Below are 25,039 nucleotides of genomic sequence, written 5' to 3'. Positions count from 1 at the left end.
AAAAATTATAAATTGTATTTACCTTTTACACAATTTAAACAATTAGAAATTAAATTAAAGAAATTATGTAATTGTCTAATATAGCTAACTAGCCAATGTGTAACATATACATGACTTTAGTTAAATGCGCTCCAGTGTTTACTCCTTACAACTTGTGATTTAATGTGCCATTGGAACCAGAAAAATAAACAAAGGTAAACAGTACACATTTATTTAAAAATAGACTATCACAATGCTCGAGAATGAAGAAAATACATTTATATATATTCAGGACGAAAACTCATTGGAATCTGATTTGATCAAAACTAAATATAAAAGAGAACAGATAAACTCGCAGTATAGTTTTGACAGATCAACCCCGAGACTTTCATACTCGAACACAGTGAGCCCATCCAGTAAAAATTATATTGACACCAGCCACTCGATACCGAGTAGACTTGAGAGCGTATACGAAGGTAGGAGCTCAACTGCAGTGTCAAGCAAAACCCAGAACTGCAGAGGATATTTGGACGTAAATAACAGTAGAGTGCCAGGAGGAAGAAGTTATACAAGCGCCTCAAAAACAAACACAGGAAGATCAAGCACGTGCAACGTTACAATCCCCTGTGAATCAGTTAAAAACACAAAAGCGCACCTACCAAAAAAGAATATAATCAGCACATCAACGTCAAGCACAGTCATAAAAAACAGTGATTACTTCGGAAAACCGTCTAAAAGTAAAAGGGAGCAAAGACAGAATAAAAGCGTAATAGACCTGGAATCGCAAAAAACAATGGAAACCAGTGTTGATACAGAAAGCATAATCTCGAAAGTAGGAAGAGACGTGCTACTGGCACCAGAGTTCGCGTCAGACGAGAGAACAAGGAAGTTTTTGTCACTGTTCAGGGAACTATACGTGGCAATAATAGGATGCCAGCTAGTATACGTGCTGACAACACTACTGTTCGGAAACGCAGCACTATCAATCATAGTGACGCTGCTGCTCATACAAAGCTGCTTCTGCCACGCAGACGGAAGGCCGATGGCGTACCTGGTTAACGGCCTGCTGTCGCTGGCAATAGGAATCACAGTGATCGTGGCACTGGCGCAGGACGTCGCAGGACTGGAGCCGTTCAGAACGGAGCCAGTGCTGAAGACGCTGTCGTACGTGTACATCCCACTGTGCTTCCTCTTCACGCTCCTCTCAGTGTTCCTGGCCCTGGGCTTCAGGAGACTGCACCAGAACGAGAGGAAGGCAATAGTTAACGCGGCGAACAACCTCCTGGGCAAGGAGTACTTCGTGGACCAGAAGAGCCTGCTGATATCTAAGCGCTCAACCATGTAAAATAATATGTAATATAAATAAGCATGTACATACGTGTTAACTAAGGTAGTAGAGCTAAGGTAGTAACGCTAAGGGTGTAAGTGTGAATAAAGAAAGTTAATGAGTTCGTTTGGTGTGATTATCGTCATTACGGTTGATCACGGGCTTAAAGTGAGCGAGGTCCTCGTAGCTGAGTCGAGGAATGTCGTAAATGGAGTCATTGAGACGACCGAGCACCTCAAACTTAATGATTGACGATAACCTCAAAACATGAAAAGAAAAACTATCATCCCCAAGTTCAGATTCTACAAATAAATATTGGAACGAAAATAAACCTACTTAAAACGAGAGTTTGACCCTTTTGATCAAGACAATATAGTTCACCTTTTAAAAGATCACCAGTGGTCATAGTGACAGAAACCATGACTAAAATAAAAAGAATTAAGCGAGTAGAGCGCCTTACCTCCCAAATATCTGAAGGAATCATGTCCTTTCAATTGCTCCAAAGGCTCCATTTCAAAGATACAAAAAGTTGAATTTATAGTGACACATAAACTACAACAACAAACTATATGAGTATAAAGCCATTAATATACAAGATAAAAACACGAACAATATGTTACCTCATTCTAAAAATCAACTAACTCGGGATAGCCACACTTCACGGCCTAACAGGTTGTGCCACTGCATAAAAAGAAATTATTCCATTCTTTAGTATTTTAAATCCATACATTTATTTAAATTTATAATTCCAGGATATATCCAGATGTTTGTCAAAGTTTGGCACAAAAATATCGTTCAGACTGAACAGGGACTAACATGCCGAATATATAGAAATGATGAAAATATTAACAAATAAAAATAAACAAAACATTAATAACACACTAAAAACTAGTAAAACGGTTTCCTTAAATTAAAATAACTACAAGCTTCATGGCATAGTTTATCGATACATTAATATTATCTATATCTGATAGATTTCAGAGCCACCAAAAATACTATAAAAAAGGGAACTAAGACCAATGCGATCTAAATTTATATTAATATGTTAATAAGAGGTTTTAATGTGTAATATTAGTTGAATAATATATAGTGATAATAAATATATTAAAAAGTACATAATTTATTATAGATATATGATTTATAATCAATTAATAAATTTGATATTAAATTAAAAAACCTGAAATGGTAACTTCCTAACGTAGTTAGCAAAAACTATCCAGGGATCGAGCGATGGAAGAGGGCGAGAATTTAACATGGAAGAAATGTGTACATTAAATTCAACAATATATATTTTAAATAAATTCGTTTAAGCTTCTCAATAGAATTTAGTGGAATTCTAAAATTTGAAAACATTAAAGTGTGAAGTACATTACATTATAAAAATTAAATCTACAGAAATGCAATCGAAAGAGAAAATTGGAATAAATATAAAAATAAAATATTTTTGTAAATAAATATCCCAAAAAAAATAAAATGTATAAACAATAAAATATAAATTCACTACAGATCATGTAGCTGGGGGATTTCGTTCTACGATCATCCAAAATGACATATATATTTAAAATTTATTCTATAGTTTAATATATTTGGTTATATTTTATGCGACCGTAAAATATAAAGTACAATATTTAGCTTATTAGAATGAACTAGCATTGATTTAATTTTTTTAATTATTAAACAACCACAAATTTTTAAATTAATAGAATACAATACAAAGTTTCACGAATATTTAATTTATGGATATGACCTAAATATGGACCAATTTAACGATTCTACACTCAGTTACGATTACAGTAATCCTCCGTTAAATATGAACAAGGGTTCAAACGCCGAAAAATGGTTATCCATACTCTCACTGTTAAAAAATGGATCACATTCAGAACAGGTAAGCCATGCGCCAATTATAAATCAACATTTATAGGTAATGGCCCTCACGGAGTTGTCAAATCTGCTGAGCTACTCGAACGAGGAATATCTGCTAGGATTTCCATCTTTAGTATACATAAGAGTACTGTTCCACATATTGGAAAATCCAAGTGTAAAATATTCGAAACTTTTTGAAAAAAATAGAGAAAAAAGCGCCGAATCGCAAAACATGAGTATGAAGTTCCACTTGCCATACTTTCAACTACTCTCATCAGTATACAAGGACGAAAAGTTTCTTCTAGATAACTTCTCGAAAGACAACTTTTTCGGAGCAGCGGAAACGGAAATGGCAGCAGAAGCGAAGACGTCGGAGTACGAAGAAGGAATGGACCTGGACGAGGAGGAGGAAATGGAAGCAGATAGCCAAGTATACACGAATAAAATGATACTGGCGGCGTCGTGCCTGCACACAATACTGGATATAATACCGTATACGTCGAGGTACTTCGCAATGAACGGGAACCTGACGACGCTGTGCTCGAAGCTCAACAACCTGGAGTACATAGACCTTGCGGAGAGAATACTGCTGATATTCGAAAAGCTTTCGCACGAAATACCGCTGAGTCTGCTGAAAAAGGGAGTGATGTACCACATGCTGCAGTACATAGACTTCTTCCCAATAGATATACAAATCTCGACGCTCTCGTGCGTGTTGAACCTGGTGAAGCTGGTGGACAGAAAGGATTGCTTCGAAGAACAGGTGCTGCCAATAGTGAATCAGCTGTGCTCATTTCTGCAGAGCGACAACAAGAAGATGTCGGAGGTGATAGTAGCAATATGGAGAGAGTCGCTGTCGATTCTGACAGTAGTGGGCGACGATCGTCTGGTGCAGAAGCTGGTGGCAGTGCTGACGGAAAACGGGTTCCTGGAGAAGATACTGAGGCTGATACTATCGCCGAACGTGGGAAGGACACTGGTGCTGGAGCACATGGGAATGCTGTCGAGTCTGTTGAAGCTGTCAACGGAGATGGTGGAACAGTTCTTCAAGTACGACCAGCTGGGTAACATAAAGCTGCTGTGCTACAACCACAAGGAGTCGCTGCAGCACGTATTCATAAACCTGGCGAACAACATCCTGAGTAACAGAAGAGAAGGTAAAAGGGGAAACAAAGAGGAGAAGGAGTCGGAGAACGCAGGAGAAGAGTTGAGCGGCTACGTCGAGGAGGTTGAGCTTTTGGAGATGGACGGGAACGAGGAAAAGGGAACAATGTACAAGGGAAACGGGAATAGAGAGGAGTTCTTTTGCGAAAACGTGGAGTACTTCGCATCGGTCTTCGATCTCACGCCAGTGAGTGAGTTGTGCGACACGTTTTACCTGCTGAGGAGCGACAGACACAAAGCGTCAGTGATAGGGCTTATCAACAACATCCTGAGAATAGCGAACAGAATAGAAAAGTACCGCCAGCTGCTGCAGAACACGCTGTCAGTGAGTAAGACGACGGAGTTCGTGTCGACGTGCTTCCTGCAAGTGGACCTGAAGGTGGAGGACGCATTGGGAAGCCTGCTGGGAATACTGGAGGAGCTGATCAACATCTTCGGGCGCGACGTGGTGGTAACCTTCCACAGATACGGGATTAACCACTACCTGACGCAGGCGGAGTCGGAGGAGCCATCGCAGCACCACGGAAGAGTGAGGGAGCTGATAGAGTTGATAGCGTCCACAGAGGTGGTCACGAGAGCATGCCACGAGAGCAGCTGCACGACGCACAGAGAGGACTCGGACCTGCTCTACGAAATAAGAAATAACATAGAGGTGTGGACGCCGTACGAGCTGGTGAAAAACGTACCGCTGCACAGAATTAACTTCGTGAGAGACGAGCACACGCTGAAAAACTTTGTCACGGCGCTGGTGAGCCACTCGTACACGACGACGAACATGGAGGTGCTGTGGAGAGCATTCCTGAAGATACTGCAACACACGAACATGTACAGCCTCACGAAGAAGCAGAGGACACAAAAGGCAATTACAGCGAACCAGGGGAAAGAGGCAGGGGCCAGGCCTGACGGGACTCCAGAGGCGAGAGAGGGATGCGGAGGATCGGATCTGGAGGCGCTGCTCCTCTCAAGCGTAACGAAGAAGGCAGCAGTGGACACGTCGCTGACGAGAGAGAGCTCAGTGCAGCTGCTGGGAACGAAGGACAGGAAGGCGAGGACGGCCTTCGAAGGGATGCTGAGGAAGTACGTGGACTCGGTCTCAGCGCACCCCTTCAACCTGATACACACGCAGCTGAAACTGCGCCTGAGACCGTACCATACAGTTGTCGCGACACAGCCCGGTTCGAGTATTAGTGCCACCATAAGTAGTATTTGTGCTAACACAGCTGCCACGACCGAGCCTACAAATTCTCTTACAACTCAGGTTACCAATGCTGTTACAACTCAGGCTATTAATGCTGCTACAACTCAGGCTATTAATGCTGCTACAACTCAGGCTTTTAATGCTGCTATGACAGCAGGGGCAGTAACGGTCGCAAATAGCGCAGAAAGGGCAACAGAAGAGAAGGAGGAAAGCACGAATCCCAAAGATGAAGAGAAGGTAGAAGCGAAGGTTGCTGAGGAGGGAGAAAAGCTGTTGCCAATATGCGTGTATGTGCCGTGCCTAGTGAGAGTGTCGAAGGTGGAGCACTACATAAAGCGCTACATAGAAAAGAAGAGGAACGTTAAGGTGTCGGAAGTGTACCTGTACCTGAACGAAGTGTGTCTGGGCTCAAACGCACAGTTGTACGAGTCAATGTGCAGATTCGGAGGCCTGCCGCCGAAGAAGAGAAGAAACATAGTCAATCACACACACGTGCTTAAATACAAATACACACTAAGCACGGAGATAAACACAGAAACCGCCCAGGTAAACGGAGCTAAAAGAGAAAACGAATACTCGAAAACAGAAAAGAGTAACAATGAGACCTCAGAGAAAGAGAACGGGAGGCCCCTGAGCACGGAAGGAGCAAGTTTAGGTTCGCCAGGCATACAAGGAAAATTGTTAAGCAATGGGTCTTTACAAAGCGGACAAGAGCAGGAAAAAATGAGTAACAGTAGAGCGGAGAAGGAGAATCACGACCCGAATGTAGTGGAAACGGAGGAGGGAGAACAGGGATTGAAGGTATACACGTTGTACAAGGGAGGAAAGTATAACTTCAGATCACTCGTGTCAGATTTTAAGAGATACTGTGAGTCAGGAGGATTAAGAAGATACAAGGAAAGGAGCGGAAAGAGCAGGAAGATGACACAAGAAACGATAAAAGATGACAGCACAATAGACAACAGTAGCAGAGTGTACGAAGAATACACGTCTACCAGCACAAACGGAGAAGGGTCAGCGAAAAGTCTGGAAATGGACCAAGATGTGAGTACAGGAATGGAATACCTGGACACGAGGAAGCTCATGGAAAAGTACAACGTCAGCAATGAAATGGAGGACGAGTACATGAGTGAAAGGACGAGTTATCTGAGCAGTATGTGTAACCAGGCAACGGAAGGGAGCGTAGAGGTTTTAAGGCACGAGCACGTAAAGAAAAATATCAGCAACAGTGAAGCAAAGGGGGCAGGGAACAGCGGCAGCAGAGGAGACGACGACTTCGTTGCTGTCGATAAGGAGAGCCTGATGCACATGGATACAGATCAAGCGCACAGCCCCGAAAAGATGCAAATGGACCGCCTGGAGGAAAGCAGATACGAAAGCATTGAGCTGAGTAACCCAATACTGTACTCAAAAATGCAAAGCTTCATGGGAGAGCTGGATGAAAGAAGCAGAACGGTGGAGCAGATCATGAGAGTAGTAAAGTACGACCAGGAGAGAATAAGCTTCATCCTGGGAGAAAAGAGCAAATTCGAAGACGTGCTGCTGGAGGCGGCATTCCCACGCCTCCCGAACGTGCTGTCGGAAGATAAGAAGATACTGCTGAGAGTGATGTCGATACTGGCGAATCTGACGGAGGGCATGGGGGTAGGAGCGAGTTTCCTAGGCGGAGACGTCCCCTCGGGAGGCCACGAGGAGGCATCGGAGGGCAGAAAGCCGGGAGCGGCGGAAGGAGCACCAGGGCTGGCGGTGAGCACGTCGCTCTCGCTGAAGGTGCTGGCAGCCTGCAGCAACCTGGCGGTGAGCCTGTGCTTCGGCTGCGAGTTCTGGGTGGCCTTCGTGCTGACGTGCAAGCAGATATTCTCGCTGAGAGCACGCACGACGCTCTTTAAGCTCAACACGCTCGGGCTCAACAGGAACCTGTGCGAGTTCTACGCGCGCGTGAGGAACGTGAGCAACGACGTGATAACCGACGCATTCGACGAGTACCTCTTCGAGTACGTCGCAAACAGCAACATGGCGCTGCTGGACGAGGAGGTGAAGCTGCACAAGGCGAAGCTGGCGCTGAGCAGAGGCGACCTGCTGGAGGAGGCGATGCGCAGCTTCGAAACGCTGCAGAACAACCCGAAGCTGGAAATCGAGTACAAAAACGAGGCGGGCATAGGCTCGGGGCCGACGCTGGAGTTCTTCACGCTGATCGCAGAGAAGTTCGCAGACCACGAGGACCCGAGGCTGCTGGAGTGCAACGGAGGCTACCACTTCCCAGCGCCGCACAGCCTGGAGTGGACGAGCGCTGAGAAGCTGATGCGCAGGCTGCTCAGCGGAGGCAAGGAGGGCGACCCGGGCGTAGTTGAGGCGCTCGACGCCGCCGAGGAGTTCGCAGCGAGGCTGTTCAGGCTCTTCGCGTTCCTGGGGAAGGTCTGCGCCTACTCGCTGCTCGACGACAAGCTCTTCGGGCTCTTCTTCAACCCGCTCTTCTGGGACATGGTCAAGCACCCGAGTAAGCCGCGCGCGCTGACGCTCGACGCGCTGCGGGCGGTGGACGCGGGGCTGGCGGCGTCCCTTGAGCAGGTGCTCGTGCACCCCAACCCATCTGAGCTGCACCTGACCCACGAGTTTCAAGGTAGGCCGCGCGACCCTCGGATCTAGTTATATAACCCAGCTAGATAGTACTAGTAACTACTTACATAACCACGACAATTAACAAACAACTGTAGGATATGAGCTATTTGAGGGAGGGGCGTACGTCTACGTTGACAGAGACAACGTGGAAGACTACGTGCAGTCAATAGTGGAGTTCAAGCTGTCAGCCGGAGTTAATTTCCAGGTAAGCATTAATTAGAGTCACTTTACAACTAATTAAAACTGGCTTGTATTTAATTTAAAACTGGCTTAGAATTAATGTAGAGCTAGTTTACAAATAACCTAATCCTAAATTGAAACTAGTTAACTGCTACTAAACAACATGATTGAAATGGCTAATCTATTTTTTTAGATCTGGGCGTTCAGATACGGATTCAGCACAATGCTGCCACTGTATAGCCTCTGGTTCTTCAAAGACAGGGAGTTGAGCGAGGAGATATTCGGAACCGTTAAGAGCCAGGAGGAGTTCTGGACAGTGGAGCACCTGAAGAGCTACATCATCCCGGACCACGGCTACGACCAGAACAGCAGGACGTACAACAACCTGATAACGATACTGCACGAGTTCGACGACCACAACCGAAGACTCTTCCTCAAGTTCACAACAGGAGCGCCGATCCTGCCAAGGGAAGGATTCAAGTCACTAGTGTAAGTGAAATTTAAATTAGGACACATATAGTTATAGTAAAAGGACACAGATAGTTAGGACTAGTACAAAGAAATACAAATACTTAAAACTAGTACAAAGAGATACAAATAGTTAGGACTAGTACAAAGAAATACAAATAGTTAGAATAAAAGAGTAGTTAAAACTTGTACAAAGAAATACAAATAGTTAGGACTAGTACAAAGAAATACAAATAGTTAGAATAAAAGAGTAGTTAAAACTAGTACAAAGATGCAAAATTGAGCTTTGAAATAAATTATGCTGTAGACCACTGATGAGAGTAGTGAAGAAGGGAAACGTGAATGAGCTGCCGAGCGTAATGACGTGCACAAACTACCTGAAGATGCCCAAGTACAACGGCATCGAGGAGATGAGAAGGAAGCTACTCAAGGCCATCCACGAAGGGCAGAACGCCTTCAACCTTTCCTAGGCCAAGAGATTGATATTCCCGATGAGTCTTCTCAAGGGAGGGAGAACAGCAAGTAGTGCGCAGAGCAGAGCTGAGCTTGGCGATATCGAGGTGGTCGAGGAACCTGACCTTCTGATTACGCCTAGAGGCGCGCCTTTCAATCTCATTGACTAAAATAATATGTACAATAAACTTACAAGAGTAAATAAGTGTACGCTATAACTAGAATGTGTAAGCTAGGACTACTATTTGTAAGCTATGACTACTATTTGTGCAAATAGAAAAAATAAGTGTGTGTATCATATGAGTATTTATCTGAGTTAATAAGCAGTTAAGGTTAAACAACCGGCATCTATGCTTACTGGTACTAGATTTGAGGAAACGCTTCATCACAAGACCAGGAATCTGAGTTAAACTGAAGGAAAAGTCGTCCTGGCTGAGAAACTGGTCAAGAAGTTTATCGACTTGACGGTCAAAGAGCTCCTCATTACTCACTTCCTGGTGCTCAGGAACTGAAGAAAGATGAATAGAGGCAAACGTACCAGAATCACGGCGACCCCTCTTCCTAACACTCGGATGCTTGTGAGTAGGAGGAAAGGGAAGCTTGCCGTCCTTAGGAGGATGAACGGGAAAATTTGACATGATCATCTTAAGAGCCTTCTTAATCTCCTCAGGATCAGAGTCTGAAAATTAAAATGTGTAACTAACAGGTGGGATGAAAACAAAAAACTGTGAATAAAAGGGTAAAAACTGGCAAAATAAACTAACCTGGAGGAGGAAGGGGCATGTTCATGAGTATTGGAGGCGGCAAAGGCATACCGGGAACAATCATAGGCATGCCCTTGACGGGATTCAAAGGAGGAACCATTTGATTGAACCCAGGGGGAACAATAGGGGGAGGAACGGGAAACTTATTGGAAAAGTCGGAATCAGGAAGCCTGTTTTGCCTTTTTTTTCGACGGTGCTCGTAGGAGTCGTGAGAATCCTCAGTACGACCGCTAGGAGACCGACCATACTTCCCCCTAAAACCAGTTTTCGACATTTTAAACCATAAACATTAAGTAAAGAAGCTAATGTACACAAAAAACAAGACTATACACTAACACAAAGAGAAATCTGCCCAATCCGAATATTGGATTCCTTGACCGTAGAACAAGTGTATTTATTTAAAATTGTACAGTATTAAATTTAGGATAAAATTAAGTTTATATTTTTGTAAAATCAATGCAGTAGAGTACCATATATGTCACAAATGGTAGATAAAACGGAGGATGTTGAAATCAAACATACCAACCAAGATAAAAAGAACCCAAAAAACACTAGATTGGGATGGAAGTCAAGATGCAGAGAAATGCAAGCAGTTCGTTGGGGAAAGAAAGGCAAATCGGCCGGAGAAAACGATAACGAAAGAGGAAGATTTGTGGAAGAAGGACCGTCAAACGAAGAATTTGAAGCATACTATAAGCTTCAAAGGATCTGCAAAGAAGAGGAATGGGATGTGTTTATGGAATACTCAAAGAAGCTTCTTCCAGTGTCGTTTCGATTGAACACAAGCGCGTTACTGTGGAAGTCGGCGAGAGAAAGGCTGATCAGAATGTGTGACAGCGAAGAGTTGGAGCTGAAGCCGTGCGTGGACTACAGGCTAGAGTACTTGAAGGACGAAGAAAACTACAACGTCTTCTACCAAATGAAGGCAGACAGAGGCTCTTTGAGAAAAAATGAAAAGTTCACTAGCTTTCACCAATTCCTGATGAACGAAGATAACAGAGGCTCGCTGTCGAGACAAGAAACAGTAAGCATGCTGCCAGTGCTGTTCCTGGACCCGAAGCCAAACGAAAATATTTTGGACATATGCGCAGCACCAGGTATAGATGGAAAACAATAAAAATTAAAACATAGGAATGAAGTATCTGCAAATAGTGGACATGGTTGAAAGTAGGTTAAAGTGGGAAAAAATGGATAGTTTGGAAAACAGAGGTAAGTAATTGAAAAATAAGAGTAAAAATAAACAAAAATAGGAATGATCATAGGGAACGATGTGAGTCAATCGAGAGTATCAACACTGGCGCACCACCTGAAGACAATTAACTCGCCATCAACAGCAGTGACGAACTACGACGGTAAGAAAAGAACAAATAAGATAAATTAAAAGCACTATAGCAACAAGGTTCCCGAACATGTACAACAAGAAAGGAAAACAGATACTCTTCGACAAGATATTGGCAGATATGCCGTGCAGCTGCGACGGAACGATGAGGAAGTCGATGGACATATGGATAAACTGGAAGGCAACGAACGGATTGCACCTGCACAAAGTACAGCTGGCAATATTGAAGAGATCAATAGAAGTAAGTAAAAGAACAAAGAATAATTAATGATAATAAACATAGTTGCTGAAGCCAGGAGGAGAACTGATATATTCAACATGTTCACTGAATCCACTGGAAAACGAGGTAACTGGGCTAAAGTGACTGACACAGAGTAACACATTAATAGGCGGTGGCAAACTACTGTGAATCGAGCGAAGAAGTGGAGTTGGTCGGCCTGGAGCCAATTAAAGGATTCAAATTTGAAACAGGACTGTTGGATTGGAAAGTCCCAGACCTGAAAGGAGGATACTACTCAGACTTCGGAGAAGTGGACGCAAGTTTAAAGGAGAGAATCAAGGAAACAATGTTCAAAAACAGCGACTGGAAGGAGGAAATCGCAAAGAAGGTCATGAGAGTACTGCCGCATTACAATAACACGGGAGGATTCTTCATATTTAAAATTAGAAAGAAGGGAAGAGGTACGAAAATTTATATAAAACGAGAGTTACAGCCCTCAAGCAACCGTTTATACAAGTATAATATTGGTACTAGTTAAAACGGTGTTTGTTGTATACAGGTATTAGATGCATGAAGATATAGTAAGCTAATTAAGCAGATGATATCATGAGCAACATACACAAATTTATATCATAGTGGATCCATGTGAAGGTGAAGCAGAAACAAATAACCACATTGTTGTCGAAGAGGAGTACGATGAGAGGAAGGTAGAGAGGAAAAAGTCGAGAGGAGCGAAACTGTTGCACGAATACACGCCGTTCAGAGGAGAAGAACACGACGAAATCATGGACTACTACGGGATAAAAAAGGAGTTGAACTTCGTGATAAAGTACTCGAGCGACAAGAGCGTATACCTGGTGTCAAACTCAGAGTGGATTAGACCATATAAGAGGAATAAAATTAATAAGTATGAGCAGTGTAAGTACGCGTCGCTGGGAACGAGAGTGTTCACGAGGCTGGAAACAAAGCAACAGACACAAAGTCAATTTAGAATCACACAGGAAGGATCGGAAGTATTACACAGATACGCAACTAAGAGGAAAATAGTGTCAAACGTGACTTTCCTTAAGGCACTGCTTAACGGAACAGTGACCTACGAGGAGCTGAAGGCGCACGAGCGTGGAGGAAACGCAGTGTTGAAGGGCCTGAAGGACGCAGAGGGGAACGTGGTGAGCGGGCCACTGCTGATAGTGTCGATGCTGGAGGACGTGGAGGTGGGCGCCGAAGCCAATTACGAGGACCGGGAGTACGTCACGCTGGCAGCAGTGGCAATCAACGCGAAGCTGCACCTGTACGTGAAGGAGGAGACGCTGAAGTCACTAAAGCTACTCTTGTAAGTAGGACTGAGAAAATTAAAAAGGTTAAATACTTTACACTAATCTATCCCGATTTATGTAAGCTCTGAAAGGGCCTGTCACGCTTGAACTCGATGATGTGCTGCTCAATGTTCTCAAACATCTTGAGAAGACGAACCTTGTGACCAGGAAGCCACTCAGCGTTGGAGTACTTCTCAATCTCAGTGAGAGAGTCGCGGTTCAGAGAAGCAATGGTGTCGAGAGTGTCGTAGCCAGCACGAGTGAAGTGAGAAGCAATTTCGACGGGGAGCTTGTTGTACTTGAAAAACTCGACGACGACGAGCCTGGCCTGCTCAAGTTCAGGGTCTGAAGACAAGATTAGAGGCGAAGAGTGAGCTAAGTAGAGAACGGTAACTGAGTAGCGGCGTACCTGAGTTCCAAATGCTGCTGAAGCCATGGAGGTGGTTCGGGTAATTCTTACAGAGAAAATCTATTACAAACTCGACTACATTCTTGGGCTGGCTGAGGGCCATCTCCTGAAAAAAGGTGAGAAGGGCGCACACGTCTAAAATACCTCGTTTATCCTGGTAAAAAGCTCCACCACCGGCTTGAGGTCGAATTCCGTGGCATCGTTCGAGGTGAGCTTCTGCTTCCTGAGCTCCTCCAAAGTCTGCTTGACCAAGTCATTGCCATGCAAGGGACTACCGTAAACCTCCGGCTCAAGACCTTCAGTTGCAGTCATTTTTTAAAATCAAAGAGAGTGAAAGCTACTGAGTACCAGCGTCCACGCAAAGTATCTACTCTACACATATGGGGAACGGGAGCACAAAAGCTCAACGAAATCGAATAAAATTAAATCAGCAGCGGGCAAGTGTAATCATTTTAGGGACTCCACCAATTCTTCTACCAATTTATAATATGTGCGTATATTTGCAATTACACTCCGGTGACTTTCGTGGTCCACCTGAACCTGGTCCACGTGCCTGGCACGAATCCCAATTGAAATTTCCAGAGTTTCAGAATAATTTTTATGCATCGACCTACCCAACTCGGAATTCGAGTCATTGGCAAAGAGGTTCAAAAGGGGTTTAAAAGAGTCCCTTATGACGTTAATTATGGAATCCCACAGAAGCAGCCTCACCATGAGAGGAAAACCGGTGTGTCGGTCCGAAGTTAAGAATCCGTCCAGGGCAACCAGATGCCTTTTAAAGTTTTCGAAGGTTCTGTCCACGTCCGTTGGAATGTGTAAGGGTTTCGCCTCTATAACTGCCTTCATCAGGGCAACGCTGGGCAGCGCCGGCCTGAGCACGTTATAGACGACCACATGGTATAAGACCACCCTGAGCTCCATCACCACTTCATTTCTTTCCCTATAGTACTGTTTTAGGTACCTGGCCGAATCCGGATCCTTGTGCCTGTTCTGGTGGGTCACCAGCGCCAGAGACTCCAGCAGGGTGAAGCACGACTCCACGGCGTTCACCACATAGCTCAGTCTTAAGGGGTCAGAAACACTGGTTTCCTCCATCCTTTCGTTCCTATACGTATCACACGTGCTGATGCTTTCGTACGTTTCCATTTCCTGCTGGCCAAACACCTTATTGAACCTTTTCAGGTTCTGAATCACCAGGGCGTCAACCTTGCAGGAACGAATGCTAGCGTACATGTACCTATCCAGTATCCTAGTGTAATGCTTCATGATGCCTAAGAAATCCTTGGGATGGACCAGAACCATCTTAAAATACTGCTCGAAGGCCCTGAGAACCATCCTCGACGTCAGCGTGTAAACGCCTCCGTAATCTCGAGTTAGCGCCAACACTCCCACTTCCCTTCTATTTTCACTGCTGGATTGACTATAATTGGTCATTGGGTCAGTTAATAAACGGTCGAGCACGTTAATTGTCACGAAGTTTGAATTCGGCGTCCATCCCAGAAGGGGATTAGCGGCGGGAAACTTAAAGTTGCCGAACCTCATTAATTTTCCTGAAGCTAAATAGTTTTTAAATATGTTACAAAACAAGTCCATTTGGAATCTTTCAAATGTGACTGGGTTCACAACCACCCTTTCGAAAGTGTCATTCGTGAGTGAAATTGCTATATTTTCCAAGCATTCTGATGTAAAGCTTTGAGAATAATGGTTCATGTAGGTTGATACTGCATTTTCCAAGTTGTTGAGGGACGTTTTCTGCCCCGAAGTTTCCATGTCTTTCAAAAAGAAAAAGTTTTTGTTACAGTGTTCACTCAATATAGTGATCAACTCAGGGTCCAACGATATATATTTACAATCGTGATCATATTTATCAGCCCCGTTGGAATCATTGAGGCTACTCTGCAGTGTAATATAGTACAAAATTAACAGCGATATTTTTAATACATCATTTTTATCCTTCAGTGAGTTTAAGTTAAAGTTAGAAACCAGTTTCCACAGAATATCGAAGCTAGTTTCAGCCAACAGTGCGAATTTATGTACAAACAGGTCTAAACACTTTTTATAACACAAACGGTAGTCGGCCTTTTTCAGGCCGTTCAACAAAACGTCCAAGGTACTACTACCGGTGCTAAAATTTGTGCAGTGCTTAGAGTCAATTACTCTAGATTCGTAGCTCAAACTTGAGACCAAGTTCTGAAAAAGTGCGATAAATTCCGATAGTATTTTACAGACGACAAGTAGCGATAGATCGGGGGGAAGCAAGGAGGCCTGCGCGGCCACATTCCTCTTGTTCAAACCTACACATTTCAGTCCCACACCGTCGCTTTCCATCATCAAATATTTCTGCAATGTCAACGAGGTCACTGACACCAGTTCATCCTTCAAAAGGCCAATTACGTAATTGCAGGATTCCTCAGTTGTTTGTCCAAATATCATGAGCATGAGCAGCTTGTCGCAGGGGTTGTACTTATACTGGTTTTTAATGAATATGTTCGTCATCAACTTTCCGATGGTCCTTGAAAAATGCTCCCTCAGTACATTAAAAAATACCGTGTCAACTACTCTGGCGTCCTTTTCTGACACATTTTTGGCGTATTGAAGACCATACGAGCAAGCCACTATCCGATACACTACCGGCACATCAACCATCTTTAAAAATTCCCTAACATAATACATTTCCCGGTAAATATGTAAAAATGGAACACAGTTTTTCAATTTGTTGAGACGGGTGTGTGCCCTTAAAATCTTCCGATAATTGTACAGCGTAGTCACCTTGTATTCATCAAACCACCTCCGCACATCAGGAAGAGTATTTTTAACAGCTTTCGACAGTTTCTTTGACAAATCAAAGTAGGAAGAACTGTCGATAAGGCTGGTGTACCGTTGGCCATTGCTCTCGGTCAGAAACTTATCCAACGAAGAATTAAGTCCAGTCAACTTTTCAATCCGTTTATATAAATAATCGCGATTGTCACTTGATAACTTAAATTCGTTGTTAACAAGGTGAATTCTAAATTCATCTTTCGGAATCAATTCATCGAGGTTAGAGCAAGCTCCATGGAACAAATGGCGATCCTTTGGATGAATGAAATCCCAAATTTCCTCCAAAAGTGCTTCATCTACGGAAGGAAATTGATTATCAGCCATTCCTTCCATTGTATGGAATCCAGTCCCAGTGTTTGTTAAACTAGCAAAACCCGATTATTTGATGAGATTTTCTCATGAATAAAGACAAAATAGCTACCACTTCTTAAATAAACATCTTATGTACAAATGTGTGGATAATATTAGAAATAACTGCTAGTTTCGTCGAAGAAGGTTCCCCACAGTAAATATAATTTTTAGGGCTAAATCAACTTATATCGACCCATCTAATTTACCATTAACTTGTAAAATATCAATACAAATGGACACAGAAGCTTTCCTTAAAAATGTACCCAGTATAAAGTCCAAATTTATAGAGCTATCTAAAAAGAATGGAGCTCTTTTATTCGGAGAATTTCGTCTCAACTCCGGCCTAATGTCGAACACGTTTTTCAACTCAGGAATACTCGCAGACGCCGAATCCTTCGATCTGATGACCGACCTGCTGGTCGCAAAGCTGATCGAGGAGAAGGTTGAATTCGACGCCTTCTTCGGCTGTCCCTACAAGGTTGGTTATTCGCCACTGTCCATGTGAATCACGCCTAATCTACGCCACTGACGCGACTTCAGGCCATCCCTATCGTCCCTGTGCTGTGCCTAAAGTACTACAAGTTGACTGGGAAGAAGGTGCATTTCGGATACCACAGGAAGGAGGTAAAGGACCACGGAGAGGGCAAGCTGTTGGTGGGATCCCCGGGAGCTTTCGAGGAGAACTCCAGGCTGGTGGTCGTGGACGATATCTGCACCACCGGCAAGGCCGTAGCGGGATCGGTGGCGGTGGCGGAGACGACCAAGGCGAAGGTCGTGTGCATCCTCTTCCTGGTAAACCGAGAGCCGAACTACGGAGGTGAGTTCCCAATGCGCACCTGCGCTCACAAGACTTCAGACTTCGTCAAGAGGCTGGCGCGACCTGACATAAGGGTGCTCGAGGTCATGAAGCTGCAGGAGCTGGCGGGCACGTCCGTTACCTGCTGGTGAGGGTCGAGAGCGGCAATGTACTAAACGTGTATATACAAGTTAAGGTTTTAGGCGTTAAACTCACAGTTAGCTGCTTTTAACCAAGGAGCGGAGCCACACCACCCCCTCCCTGCACGCGCCGGCGCTGGGGTCTTGTGCAGCCTCGAGCTGGTTGACCCTGGCCACGATGGTGTTCATGAAGGGGGAATCGACGAGGTGCATCGACAGGTCTGCCCCGAAAGCCAGGACGAGGTCCCTAAACGTTCATTTAGAATTGCCGTTAATTTAATATGCCCGTTTACTCTAATAGGCCGGCGTGACCAATATTTGCCACCGCCAGTTAATAGTTATGATTAACGGTTGTTAAATATCTACGGTAACCTATTGCCACTAAGGCAAACTAATTTAGCTATTTCTTACCCGGTAAGTGAGACCGCGAGCCTGAACAAGTTCGCGTCAAAGTACTGGTCGGGAGTGCTAACCACGTCGTTAGCGAGCTTCAGGACCGCGTTGACGTAGTTCCTCAGCATGTGGAGCAGGCCTCCGGCCTTGAGCCCCAGGACTATCCCGGAGAAGGCGTGGAGGCATGACTCCTGGAGCTGCTTCACGAAGTCGAACCACTCGTCGCTGTCGGGGGGGCCCATGTCGTAGGTGGTTGAGGCGGCCTGGATAAGCAGCGACATCGTGCCCTGGACGTATTTCGCGAAGGAGCCGGCGACCGCCAGCGCTATGTCGCCAATGCAGACGATGATTGGCGGCTTAAGCCTCCTATTGTCGTTCGGGTCCTGCAGCTTCCTCACGAGGACTGGCATGAAGGTGTCCAAGTACGGCACGAAGTTTGACTCTAAGCTGCGCGAAATGTCTCCGGCGATCCCGATGCATATTTTGCAGCGCGAGTACTCGCCCTCCAGACCCATCAGGACCGCCTTGACGATATTGGGCACGAAGGGCGCGAGGGTGTCGAACTTGACCACGCTCACCACCGCCGCGAGTGTGAGCAGCGCGTCTTCGTCCAGTTCCACCGAGAGAAACTTGAATACGCTCTCCATGAGCAGGTTGAGCTTGTCGTTGCATCCCACTCTGGTCACCAGCAGCTGAATGACTCCGTAGACCGACTGCAGCTTTATCTTGTTATGCTCGTCCGCGAGGTTCGTCGACGTCAGTTCCGACGCGTACGGTATGAAGTGGTCCACCATCATCTTCATCGAATCAAGGCTGTTGTCCGAGACCCCTGCTATAAGGCTGCACAGGCTGTCATATATTGCCCTGAAGAGGTTCGACTCCATGCTGTCGGCCATTTTACTGCGATCTATTAGGTTACGGCAGAGGGTCAGGAACATATTATCGAGGTGGTTGTATTCTTTCGAGTATTCTGCGCGTCGGTTAGGCGTGTATGCTATCTATCAATCTAACTATATGGCTATCAATCTATCCAGGTATCTAACTATATGGCTATCAATCTATCCATCTATCTAGTTCACGTACCGTTGATGTGTTCCGCCAGCTCGTGTAGGAAGAAGCATATGTTCACTGCCACTCTCGGCTCGTCGAAGAGCGCTCTGACTATTTTGTGCATGTTCGACGTGCGCACCTCGGGCGTGCCCAGGTGTCCTAGCACCGCTCCGCAGTGGAACGTTGCGATTCTCGAGATGGTCCAGGCTGCCGTGTCCCTGACTGCTATTGAGGAGTCCATCAGCACGTCACACAGGTTTCGAAAGGAGTCGTTTACTAGGATCCTCAGCGTCTCCGTGTCCGGGCCCTCCATGATGTACCCGTACGCGAGGACCGCCGCCTCTCTCTTGTTCCACTCCGAGCTCTGGAAGTTTTCGTTGATGAACTCCAGCACTGAGCGCACGATGTCGTTTTTCACCGTCTGCGAACAGAGTGACAGGCATATGCCTGCTGCCATCGGCAGCGTCCACGCGTCCATGTCCATGTCTTCGTACTTGTGGAGCGTCATCGTGAAGAGTATCTTCGGGAGCAGGTACGGTATCACCTGCTTAATTATGCTGCAGTTGGCCTGCGAGCTTCCGTCTAGGCTGCTCGAGGTCGTCCGTCCTGTGTTCTGCGCCTGGTCGTTGTACATCTCTATTTCGCACACTGTGTTCCAGAACTCGAATGCTGGTATCGCGATCTCCTCGACCTGCGAGTCTATTGCCTCCCACAGAAATGGCACAATCTTCTCCATTAGTGGCATTATGTGTGCGTAGTGTTCTGACACCAGCTGCACTAGGGAGTCGTATGCGTTCATCCTTACTTCCAGTTGGTTTTGGCTTTTACATCTTCTACATACTGCCTCCACTATCACTTCTCTTTCATCTTTCACCTCCATGTTCTTGTTGATAAAGTAGACCATGTTCTGCAGACACTTGAGTGACAATTTACAGGACTGCGGCTCTTCTATGTACGTGCCCTTGACCACCGAGGTCAGGATCCTATTTACCTGATCTCTGGTTAAATAATTGATGTTCTTCTGCTCATAGAGGTTCGAAACGTCCTCCAGGAAATAACTCAGGCACATCAGCGAGTTCCTCGTCTGGTTAAAGTCTTGGGACTCGACCATCGTGAGTATTATTTCAAAGAACTCCGGCCACGTATTCCTTTCAAGCTCTATCAGCGCTATGCGCGCTACTACTGCGCACGATGCCAACACTGACTGTGCGTCTGGTCCTGTCCTCATAACGTTGACCATGAGGGATTTAACGTTGTGCAAGGTTTCCCTGGTTGTGTTATAGTAATTCATCTTATCTTCTTCGGTCTTAAACTCGAGACTGTTTTTAAGCATAATTCCTGCCAGGTGCCTAGCTCCCGGACTCGCCTCAGGGTTTAGAATGACCTGGGCCATAGACGATATATACTCTGCCAAGTTGGCCTTCCTTGCCATTTCTAAATCCCTCTGAGCCTGGTCGAAGTATCCTGAGTTTGGATCCAGGGACTTGTCCAACAACGACAAAATCGTGTAATTCATCATCATTGTGGTCTATTTTATATACTTTTGCGATTATATCAACCACTTGCTGAAAAAGCAGAACTGCAAAACACTTACAATAATACTAGCTTGGAACATGCCCGGTTCCTTCCTTGCATATAGTACAATAATTTGAGTTGAACAAAAAGAAAATCCACTAGTTTTGGTGCAATATTAGGCTAATTATGTTGAAAACTATATTACACCAAGTACAATTTATATACCAGACAATTCATGTAATACACCGGTGCTCTTTTTTTCTTAAACTCAAGTAGAAACAAAGAAATTTAATTTTAAAGGCATGGGATAAATTTAAATCTTAGAAGGTTTAGAATATCAACAAAAATAATAGAAGCCGAACAATAAAAGCACTTAGTAGCAAACTAAGTGTATTGGGCCTTAAATTGGGTTGATATTGAGAAAACAAATTCTTACCAAAAGATTATTTTACAAGCTAAATATAATATACACTGTGATGATCCGTCGTGATAAGAAAACATTATTTATATCTGTGGGGGATGACAAAGATTCCACTTTTATTTATATATTTTTTTTTTGAAATTTGTTCCCTAAAATTTATAACAATACAGTAGATCTAGCATATATTTTTACATTAGTATAAAACTGTAGATATTATGTCACTAACTTTACACACAAATGATTTGTTGGCACTTTGAAAGAGTCACAAATCTCAAGTTATAGCCCACTAGAACATCCGTTTAGTATAATATATGAATCCAAATATATTTTAATTATATTTTTTGCAATTATTTCTAATACAAATTTAAAAAAATTTTGTTTACACACCACAGAAAACAACATCATCTTCAATTTTATGAATTAAATAGGTATATTGGTTCAATTTTGGATTGAAAACTGTTGTAACTTTAATTTTCTTTTAAATTTACACCTACGGTTGATCATATTTATGTTTAAAAATCCTCTTTCTGATGAATATATCCTTATAAACCAGGATTCCTTACAAATATTAATCCACTATCTATCCATAAATTTATGAAAATTCATTTAAACCCTTAATTATTTTAAAAATATATTATTGTATCTTCATCTTTATTATCAGTTAACCCCCATGACTTGATTGGACCAACTTGGTCATATTGTTTGTATTTTATCCCTATTGATTTTTAAAATCTAGATATTCTTATGACATTGAAATGTCAACTGCACCAGGGTACTATCACTAACATTAATTTATAATTCTGTAGGCTTTCGTTCGCCAACGTTACGCTGTTGCTGGACGTGCCGCAACTTCCGGCGATTGTCGCATCGAACTGTTTCCACAACTATCGCACACTATCACGGGAATTCAGGTTCGTCATAAACGAAGCAGAAGATTTGGTCTACCCTTTCAACAGAAGTAAGTTCACACGGACTTGACACTGCGCAGTCAACTTGCAAGACAGGAACACGAACAGGATGGGAAGGCCGAGGAAGTACAACGACAGTGAGTAGCAGCAAATACACCGATTTAATCACATTTAGCTTCAAACTGCCCCTTTGGGACCCCTTATTAAAATAATGTCATACACATACATATTCACGATAGACCCTCATTCTTGTCCTCCTCCAAAGCGAGAATAATGTACTTCAGAGTGAGCTTGGTAGCATAGATGAGCTTCTTCCCGGAGAGCTGGTCAGAGCTCTTGGCGCTCACGCGCTGGCCTATGACGACGTGGTCAAGGGCGCCGCCGGTCCTGCGCCTGTTGAGCGTCCTGGCCCTGTTGAGCTTCCTGCAGACCTCGGAGAACTCCTCAAAGTCGGCCTCTATGTAGTCTGGAGTAAGAGGACAGTCAGGTGAGTCGAGCGCAGCATGCCCTGAGAGCTTGGCGACCTCGTGGAAGTCGCGGAAGGTGAAGTGGGACAAAGAGTCTACCTTAAGAACGTCCTCCTCAGAGGGAGTCATAAACTCGGCCTTCGGCTCCCAGTCTTCCCCAGTCTGAAAGCAAGTGAGAGCGAGTCCACTAACCATGGAAAAGTAAACATTTTTCAGAATTGCGAGAATTGTGTAGAACATGTGTAATGGGTAGCGATACAGTACGACCCTGGTTTTACAGGGGCATTCGTGGTAGTGCAAACAATTGATACAAACAACGGTGTTAATATGGTTACATAAAACTGCGCCTAAATAAACTCGTGAGACTGAATAGGGAGGGGGTGATTTGGTAAAAAGGGTGCAAAATCGGACATAAAAACTGGGTATAAGCACAAAAATAACAGCGACGGACAGATAGCTACGAAAACGTACTTCCGAAGGTTGGACTGTCGCACAAATCGCAATCCTTTATACAGAACTCGGCCATGTCCTTGCAGGCGACCAAAAAATTATAGTGGTTGGACGTGTCACACCTGTAGAGAGCGTTCACGAAGAGGTCATAGTCGAAGTCTGCACTGGCGTTATTAGGGAAAGGAGAGGCACCTCTTTTGTCAACCCCCGAGAGGAAGGATGTTATGTCAGGCAGAGAGTCCAGAATGTCCATATCGAGGAACATTTGGTATTGCGGAAAGTTGTTCTTTAGTCTCAGCTGGTATTCTGAAGGGGATGTGGAGCGCAAAACGTACCCTCAATCACCAAACGGCTCATACACTCCATGACACTCTTAATGTGTGTGGGATCCAGGTCCATTAAACTAAATTAAGACTGAGTCAGCTCGCACCAACCTCGGTATAGAGGACATTAAAATCCTGAAGAACGGAATACATGTTTTGCGCGCGTATTTGTAGTTCAGCAGCGATTGGTATCCGATTTTGATCCAATTGCCCGGTGCGATGTTGCAAGCCTCGTTGCAATTAAACCTAAAGTCTCTTGAGCGGAAGTCTGAAGTACCCTGCGTTAAATCCACAGTGAAATGTCCGCGGCCACACGAGAACGAACTCGTTTACCTGCTGAACCATTCGGTAGAGTGTAACGTCGTTGGAAAGCAGCGTGTCCGGAGGAATTTGTACCTTCAGTCCGTACAAGGCGAACTCCTCGCCATTGAGCGACGAGTAGTTCTTCAGAATCGACTCCATTTTGGCTGCCTTTTTCGGCGGAACTAGGTACCAAACCTTCGGGGCACCACAGTGATGATAATTGACTGAACCGAAGTAGTTGTCCTCAGTATGCCAGCAAAAGGAGGTAAAAATCATCCCTAAAACCGGTTTAATCTCCCAGGTGCTCACCTATATAGAGCCAGGGGCTGTTTACCCCTGGAACAATCGAGTTGATATACTTCAGCAGCGACCCCTCACACCTTGGTAAATTATAAAGATTCCACGGATCATTGTCATCGGTTTTTGACGATGAGCAATATTTGGCATTTTCATCTTGGGAAAACACGTTCAAATCCGCTCCATAGTATGAAGTAACTACAGGCATCTATGCAAAAGCGGCACCTACCCCTCGGGTCCCCCTTCCTGACCATATCCCAGTATTCAGACTCCACAGACTCCAAAGTAGGCTTCTCAGTTCCCATTATTTCCATTTTCAGCTGCTTATCGTACCTTCTCATCTTCTCACAGTTCCAAAGTTGACTAGGGTATGAGAACCCCTACACATTTTTTAAAAAATTAAAAATATAAACAGTAAACGAACATTTCCATTCGAAAGTAATTGAATCCTTTGTTTACGCACTTTAAATTCAAATTTTTCCAAATTCACAGGCATTTTGTAGGAATATCCCTCTGGTGGTACCACCTTTATGGCGCCGTACTGTTCACCTATAAGAATAGACGATTAAGACATATACTTGGTACCTAAACTACTATATTTGGTCCATAATTTAATGGGATTGGAAAATTCATCTTTGGTGGCATATACAATAGGAACAGGGGTAATGGAAGAATAGTCAATAGCCTGGTTGGAAGTTTCCTAAAAATGGGATTAAACTCAATTAAATTTATAAAAAACAAACCAATTTGCTTCTCTTCAATGCGGCCTGAAGTTCAGGATCAGGACGACGTTCGTGTGTTATTTTAAACAAACTAGGCCTCTTGATCTTACGAGAACTACGCCTGCTTGCACATGTGGCAGAAACATCCATAGAATCCTGACTTTTAGAAGTATCTAATGAATACGGCCTGGGCATATTTTGTGATTAAAATATAATATCATGATTAACGATTAATAAGGGCATTGTAGGTATTTGTGTTAGTGGCTACTAAATTTACAGTAAAAAGGTAAAATTAAGGTTGAACCCATGAAATTTAATAATATTTTTTAAAAAATTTTCTTTAAATCTCTATTTATTAAAAATCAGAATTGAAATTGAAAAATTAAATTAAATCATAGTAAAACAATATGACAACAAATCAGCAGAACATACATGTACATATATCAGTAGATCGATTGAAAAAAGGCAATTTAAATCATATGAGTCACAATAAGAAACTTATTAAAATAAGATTAAGCTAATCAACAATAAAATTGGTGACGACAGAAACAATATAAGTCAAAAACCCTCAAAAATATCAAAGATACACGTTCTACCTAAATTAAAATTAAAATTACACTAAGCCATTTCTAAACTAAGATTAAAATAAAACATGAACACCTGATTAAACAAAACTGTTTGCAATGTGTGGATAATAGAATTAGGCATTTTCTGATTGTGATGTTGTCCTAGATCAAATATATAAAAATTATTTTCTAGCAAAATGCTATTAATATTTGGTATG

General features: G+C 43.8%; 12 protein-coding genes across 12 annotated transcripts; 5 read left to right on the top strand and 7 right to left on the bottom strand.

Annotated features, from left to right (window-relative positions):
• Positions 1 to 232: 232 nt before the first annotated feature.
• Positions 233 to 1,324, top strand: TOT_010000076 (conserved hypothetical protein; the record flags this gene model as incomplete). The annotated part of the gene is made up of 1 exon (XM_009690614.1): positions 233 to 1,324. The coding sequence occupies one exon, from the start codon at positions 233 to 235 to the stop codon at positions 1,322 to 1,324; it is 1,092 nt and encodes a 363-aa protein (XP_009688909.1).
• Positions 1,325 to 1,420: 96 nt separating this feature from the next.
• On the bottom strand, positions 1,421 to 1,818 carry TOT_010000075 (conserved hypothetical protein; the record flags this gene model as incomplete). The annotated part of the gene is made up of 3 exons (XM_009690613.1): positions 1,421 to 1,608; positions 1,643 to 1,729; positions 1,767 to 1,818. 3 exons carry the CDS (start codon positions 1,816 to 1,818, stop codon positions 1,421 to 1,423), a joined length of 327 nt encoding a protein of 108 aa, XP_009688908.1.
• Positions 1,819 to 2,263: 445 nt separating this feature from the next.
• On the bottom strand, positions 2,264 to 2,561 carry TOT_010000074 (conserved hypothetical protein; the record flags this gene model as incomplete). Its single annotated transcript, XM_009690612.1, has 2 exons — positions 2,264 to 2,332; positions 2,484 to 2,561. The coding sequence occupies 2 exons, from the start codon at positions 2,559 to 2,561 to the stop codon at positions 2,264 to 2,266; spliced, it is 147 nt and encodes a 48-aa protein (XP_009688907.1).
• A 498-nt stretch (positions 2,562 to 3,059) lies between these two features.
• On the top strand, positions 3,060 to 8,823 carry TOT_010001207 (uncharacterized protein; the record flags this gene model as incomplete). The annotated part of the gene is made up of 8 exons (XM_009690611.1): positions 3,060 to 3,191; positions 3,228 to 4,862; positions 4,923 to 5,535; positions 5,728 to 6,077; positions 6,246 to 6,719; positions 6,873 to 8,151; positions 8,246 to 8,355; positions 8,524 to 8,823. The coding sequence occupies 8 exons, from the start codon at positions 3,060 to 3,062 to the stop codon at positions 8,821 to 8,823; spliced, it is 4,893 nt and encodes a 1,630-aa protein (XP_009688906.1).
• A 397-nt stretch (positions 8,824 to 9,220) lies between these two features.
• Positions 9,221 to 10,289, bottom strand: TOT_010000072 (conserved hypothetical protein; the record flags this gene model as incomplete). Its single annotated transcript, XM_009690610.1, has 4 exons — positions 9,221 to 9,417; positions 9,610 to 9,759; positions 9,790 to 9,930; positions 10,016 to 10,289. 4 exons carry the CDS (start codon positions 10,287 to 10,289, stop codon positions 9,221 to 9,223), a joined length of 762 nt encoding a protein of 253 aa, XP_009688905.1.
• A 201-nt stretch (positions 10,290 to 10,490) lies between these two features.
• On the top strand, positions 10,491 to 12,911 carry TOT_010000071 (methyltransferase; the record flags this gene model as incomplete). Its single annotated transcript, XM_009690609.1, has 7 exons — positions 10,491 to 11,112; positions 11,147 to 11,224; positions 11,266 to 11,367; positions 11,408 to 11,595; positions 11,638 to 11,700; positions 11,744 to 12,035; positions 12,211 to 12,911. The coding sequence occupies 7 exons, from the start codon at positions 10,491 to 10,493 to the stop codon at positions 12,909 to 12,911; spliced, it is 2,046 nt and encodes a 681-aa protein (XP_009688904.1).
• Positions 12,912 to 12,954: 43 nt separating this feature from the next.
• On the bottom strand, positions 12,955 to 13,611 carry TOT_010000070 (uncharacterized protein; the record flags this gene model as incomplete). Its single annotated transcript, XM_009690608.1, has 3 exons — positions 12,955 to 13,235; positions 13,300 to 13,405; positions 13,444 to 13,611. 3 exons carry the CDS (start codon positions 13,609 to 13,611, stop codon positions 12,955 to 12,957), a joined length of 555 nt encoding a protein of 184 aa, XP_009688903.1.
• A 135-nt stretch (positions 13,612 to 13,746) lies between these two features.
• On the bottom strand, positions 13,747 to 16,452 carry TOT_010000069 (conserved hypothetical protein; the record flags this gene model as incomplete). The annotated part of the gene is made up of 1 exon (XM_009690607.1): positions 13,747 to 16,452. One exon carries the CDS (start codon positions 16,450 to 16,452, stop codon positions 13,747 to 13,749), a length of 2,706 nt encoding a protein of 901 aa, XP_009688902.1.
• Positions 16,453 to 16,702: 250 nt separating this feature from the next.
• TOT_010001206 (orotate phosphoribosyltransferase) lies at positions 16,703 to 16,975 on the top strand (the record flags this gene model as incomplete). The annotated part of the gene is made up of 1 exon (XM_009690606.1): positions 16,703 to 16,975. One exon carries the CDS (start codon positions 16,703 to 16,705, stop codon positions 16,973 to 16,975), a length of 273 nt encoding a protein of 90 aa, XP_009688901.1.
• A 509-nt stretch (positions 16,976 to 17,484) lies between these two features.
• Positions 17,485 to 20,371, bottom strand: TOT_010000067 (importin subunit beta-1; the record flags this gene model as incomplete). Its single annotated transcript, XM_009690605.1, has 3 exons — positions 17,485 to 17,653; positions 17,818 to 18,769; positions 18,883 to 20,371. 3 exons carry the CDS (start codon positions 20,369 to 20,371, stop codon positions 17,485 to 17,487), a joined length of 2,610 nt encoding a protein of 869 aa, XP_009688900.1.
• Positions 20,372 to 21,540: 1,169 nt separating this feature from the next.
• On the top strand, positions 21,541 to 21,838 carry TOT_010000066 (conserved hypothetical protein; the record flags this gene model as incomplete). Its single annotated transcript, XM_009690604.1, has 3 exons — positions 21,541 to 21,557; positions 21,592 to 21,743; positions 21,774 to 21,838. The coding sequence occupies 3 exons, from the start codon at positions 21,541 to 21,543 to the stop codon at positions 21,836 to 21,838; spliced, it is 234 nt and encodes a 77-aa protein (XP_009688899.1).
• Positions 21,839 to 21,923: 85 nt separating this feature from the next.
• TOT_010000065 (uncharacterized protein) lies at positions 21,924 to 24,450 on the bottom strand (the record flags this gene model as incomplete). Its single annotated transcript, XM_009690603.1, has 11 exons — positions 21,924 to 22,322; positions 22,353 to 22,507; positions 22,632 to 22,916; positions 22,946 to 23,013; positions 23,045 to 23,179; positions 23,211 to 23,514; positions 23,546 to 23,731; positions 23,763 to 23,913; positions 23,958 to 24,082; positions 24,119 to 24,233; positions 24,277 to 24,450. 11 exons carry the CDS (start codon positions 24,448 to 24,450, stop codon positions 21,924 to 21,926), a joined length of 2,097 nt encoding a protein of 698 aa, XP_009688898.1.
• Positions 24,451 to 25,039: the final 589 nt, after the last annotated feature.

The sequence above is a fragment of the Theileria orientalis genome, chromosome 1 (genome assembly GCF_000740895.1).
Source record: "Theileria orientalis strain Shintoku DNA, chromosome 1, complete genome".
Taxonomy (NCBI): domain Eukaryota; phylum Apicomplexa; class Aconoidasida; order Piroplasmida; family Theileriidae; genus Theileria; species Theileria orientalis.
This window is presented reverse-complemented; position numbering and strand designations above follow the sequence as displayed.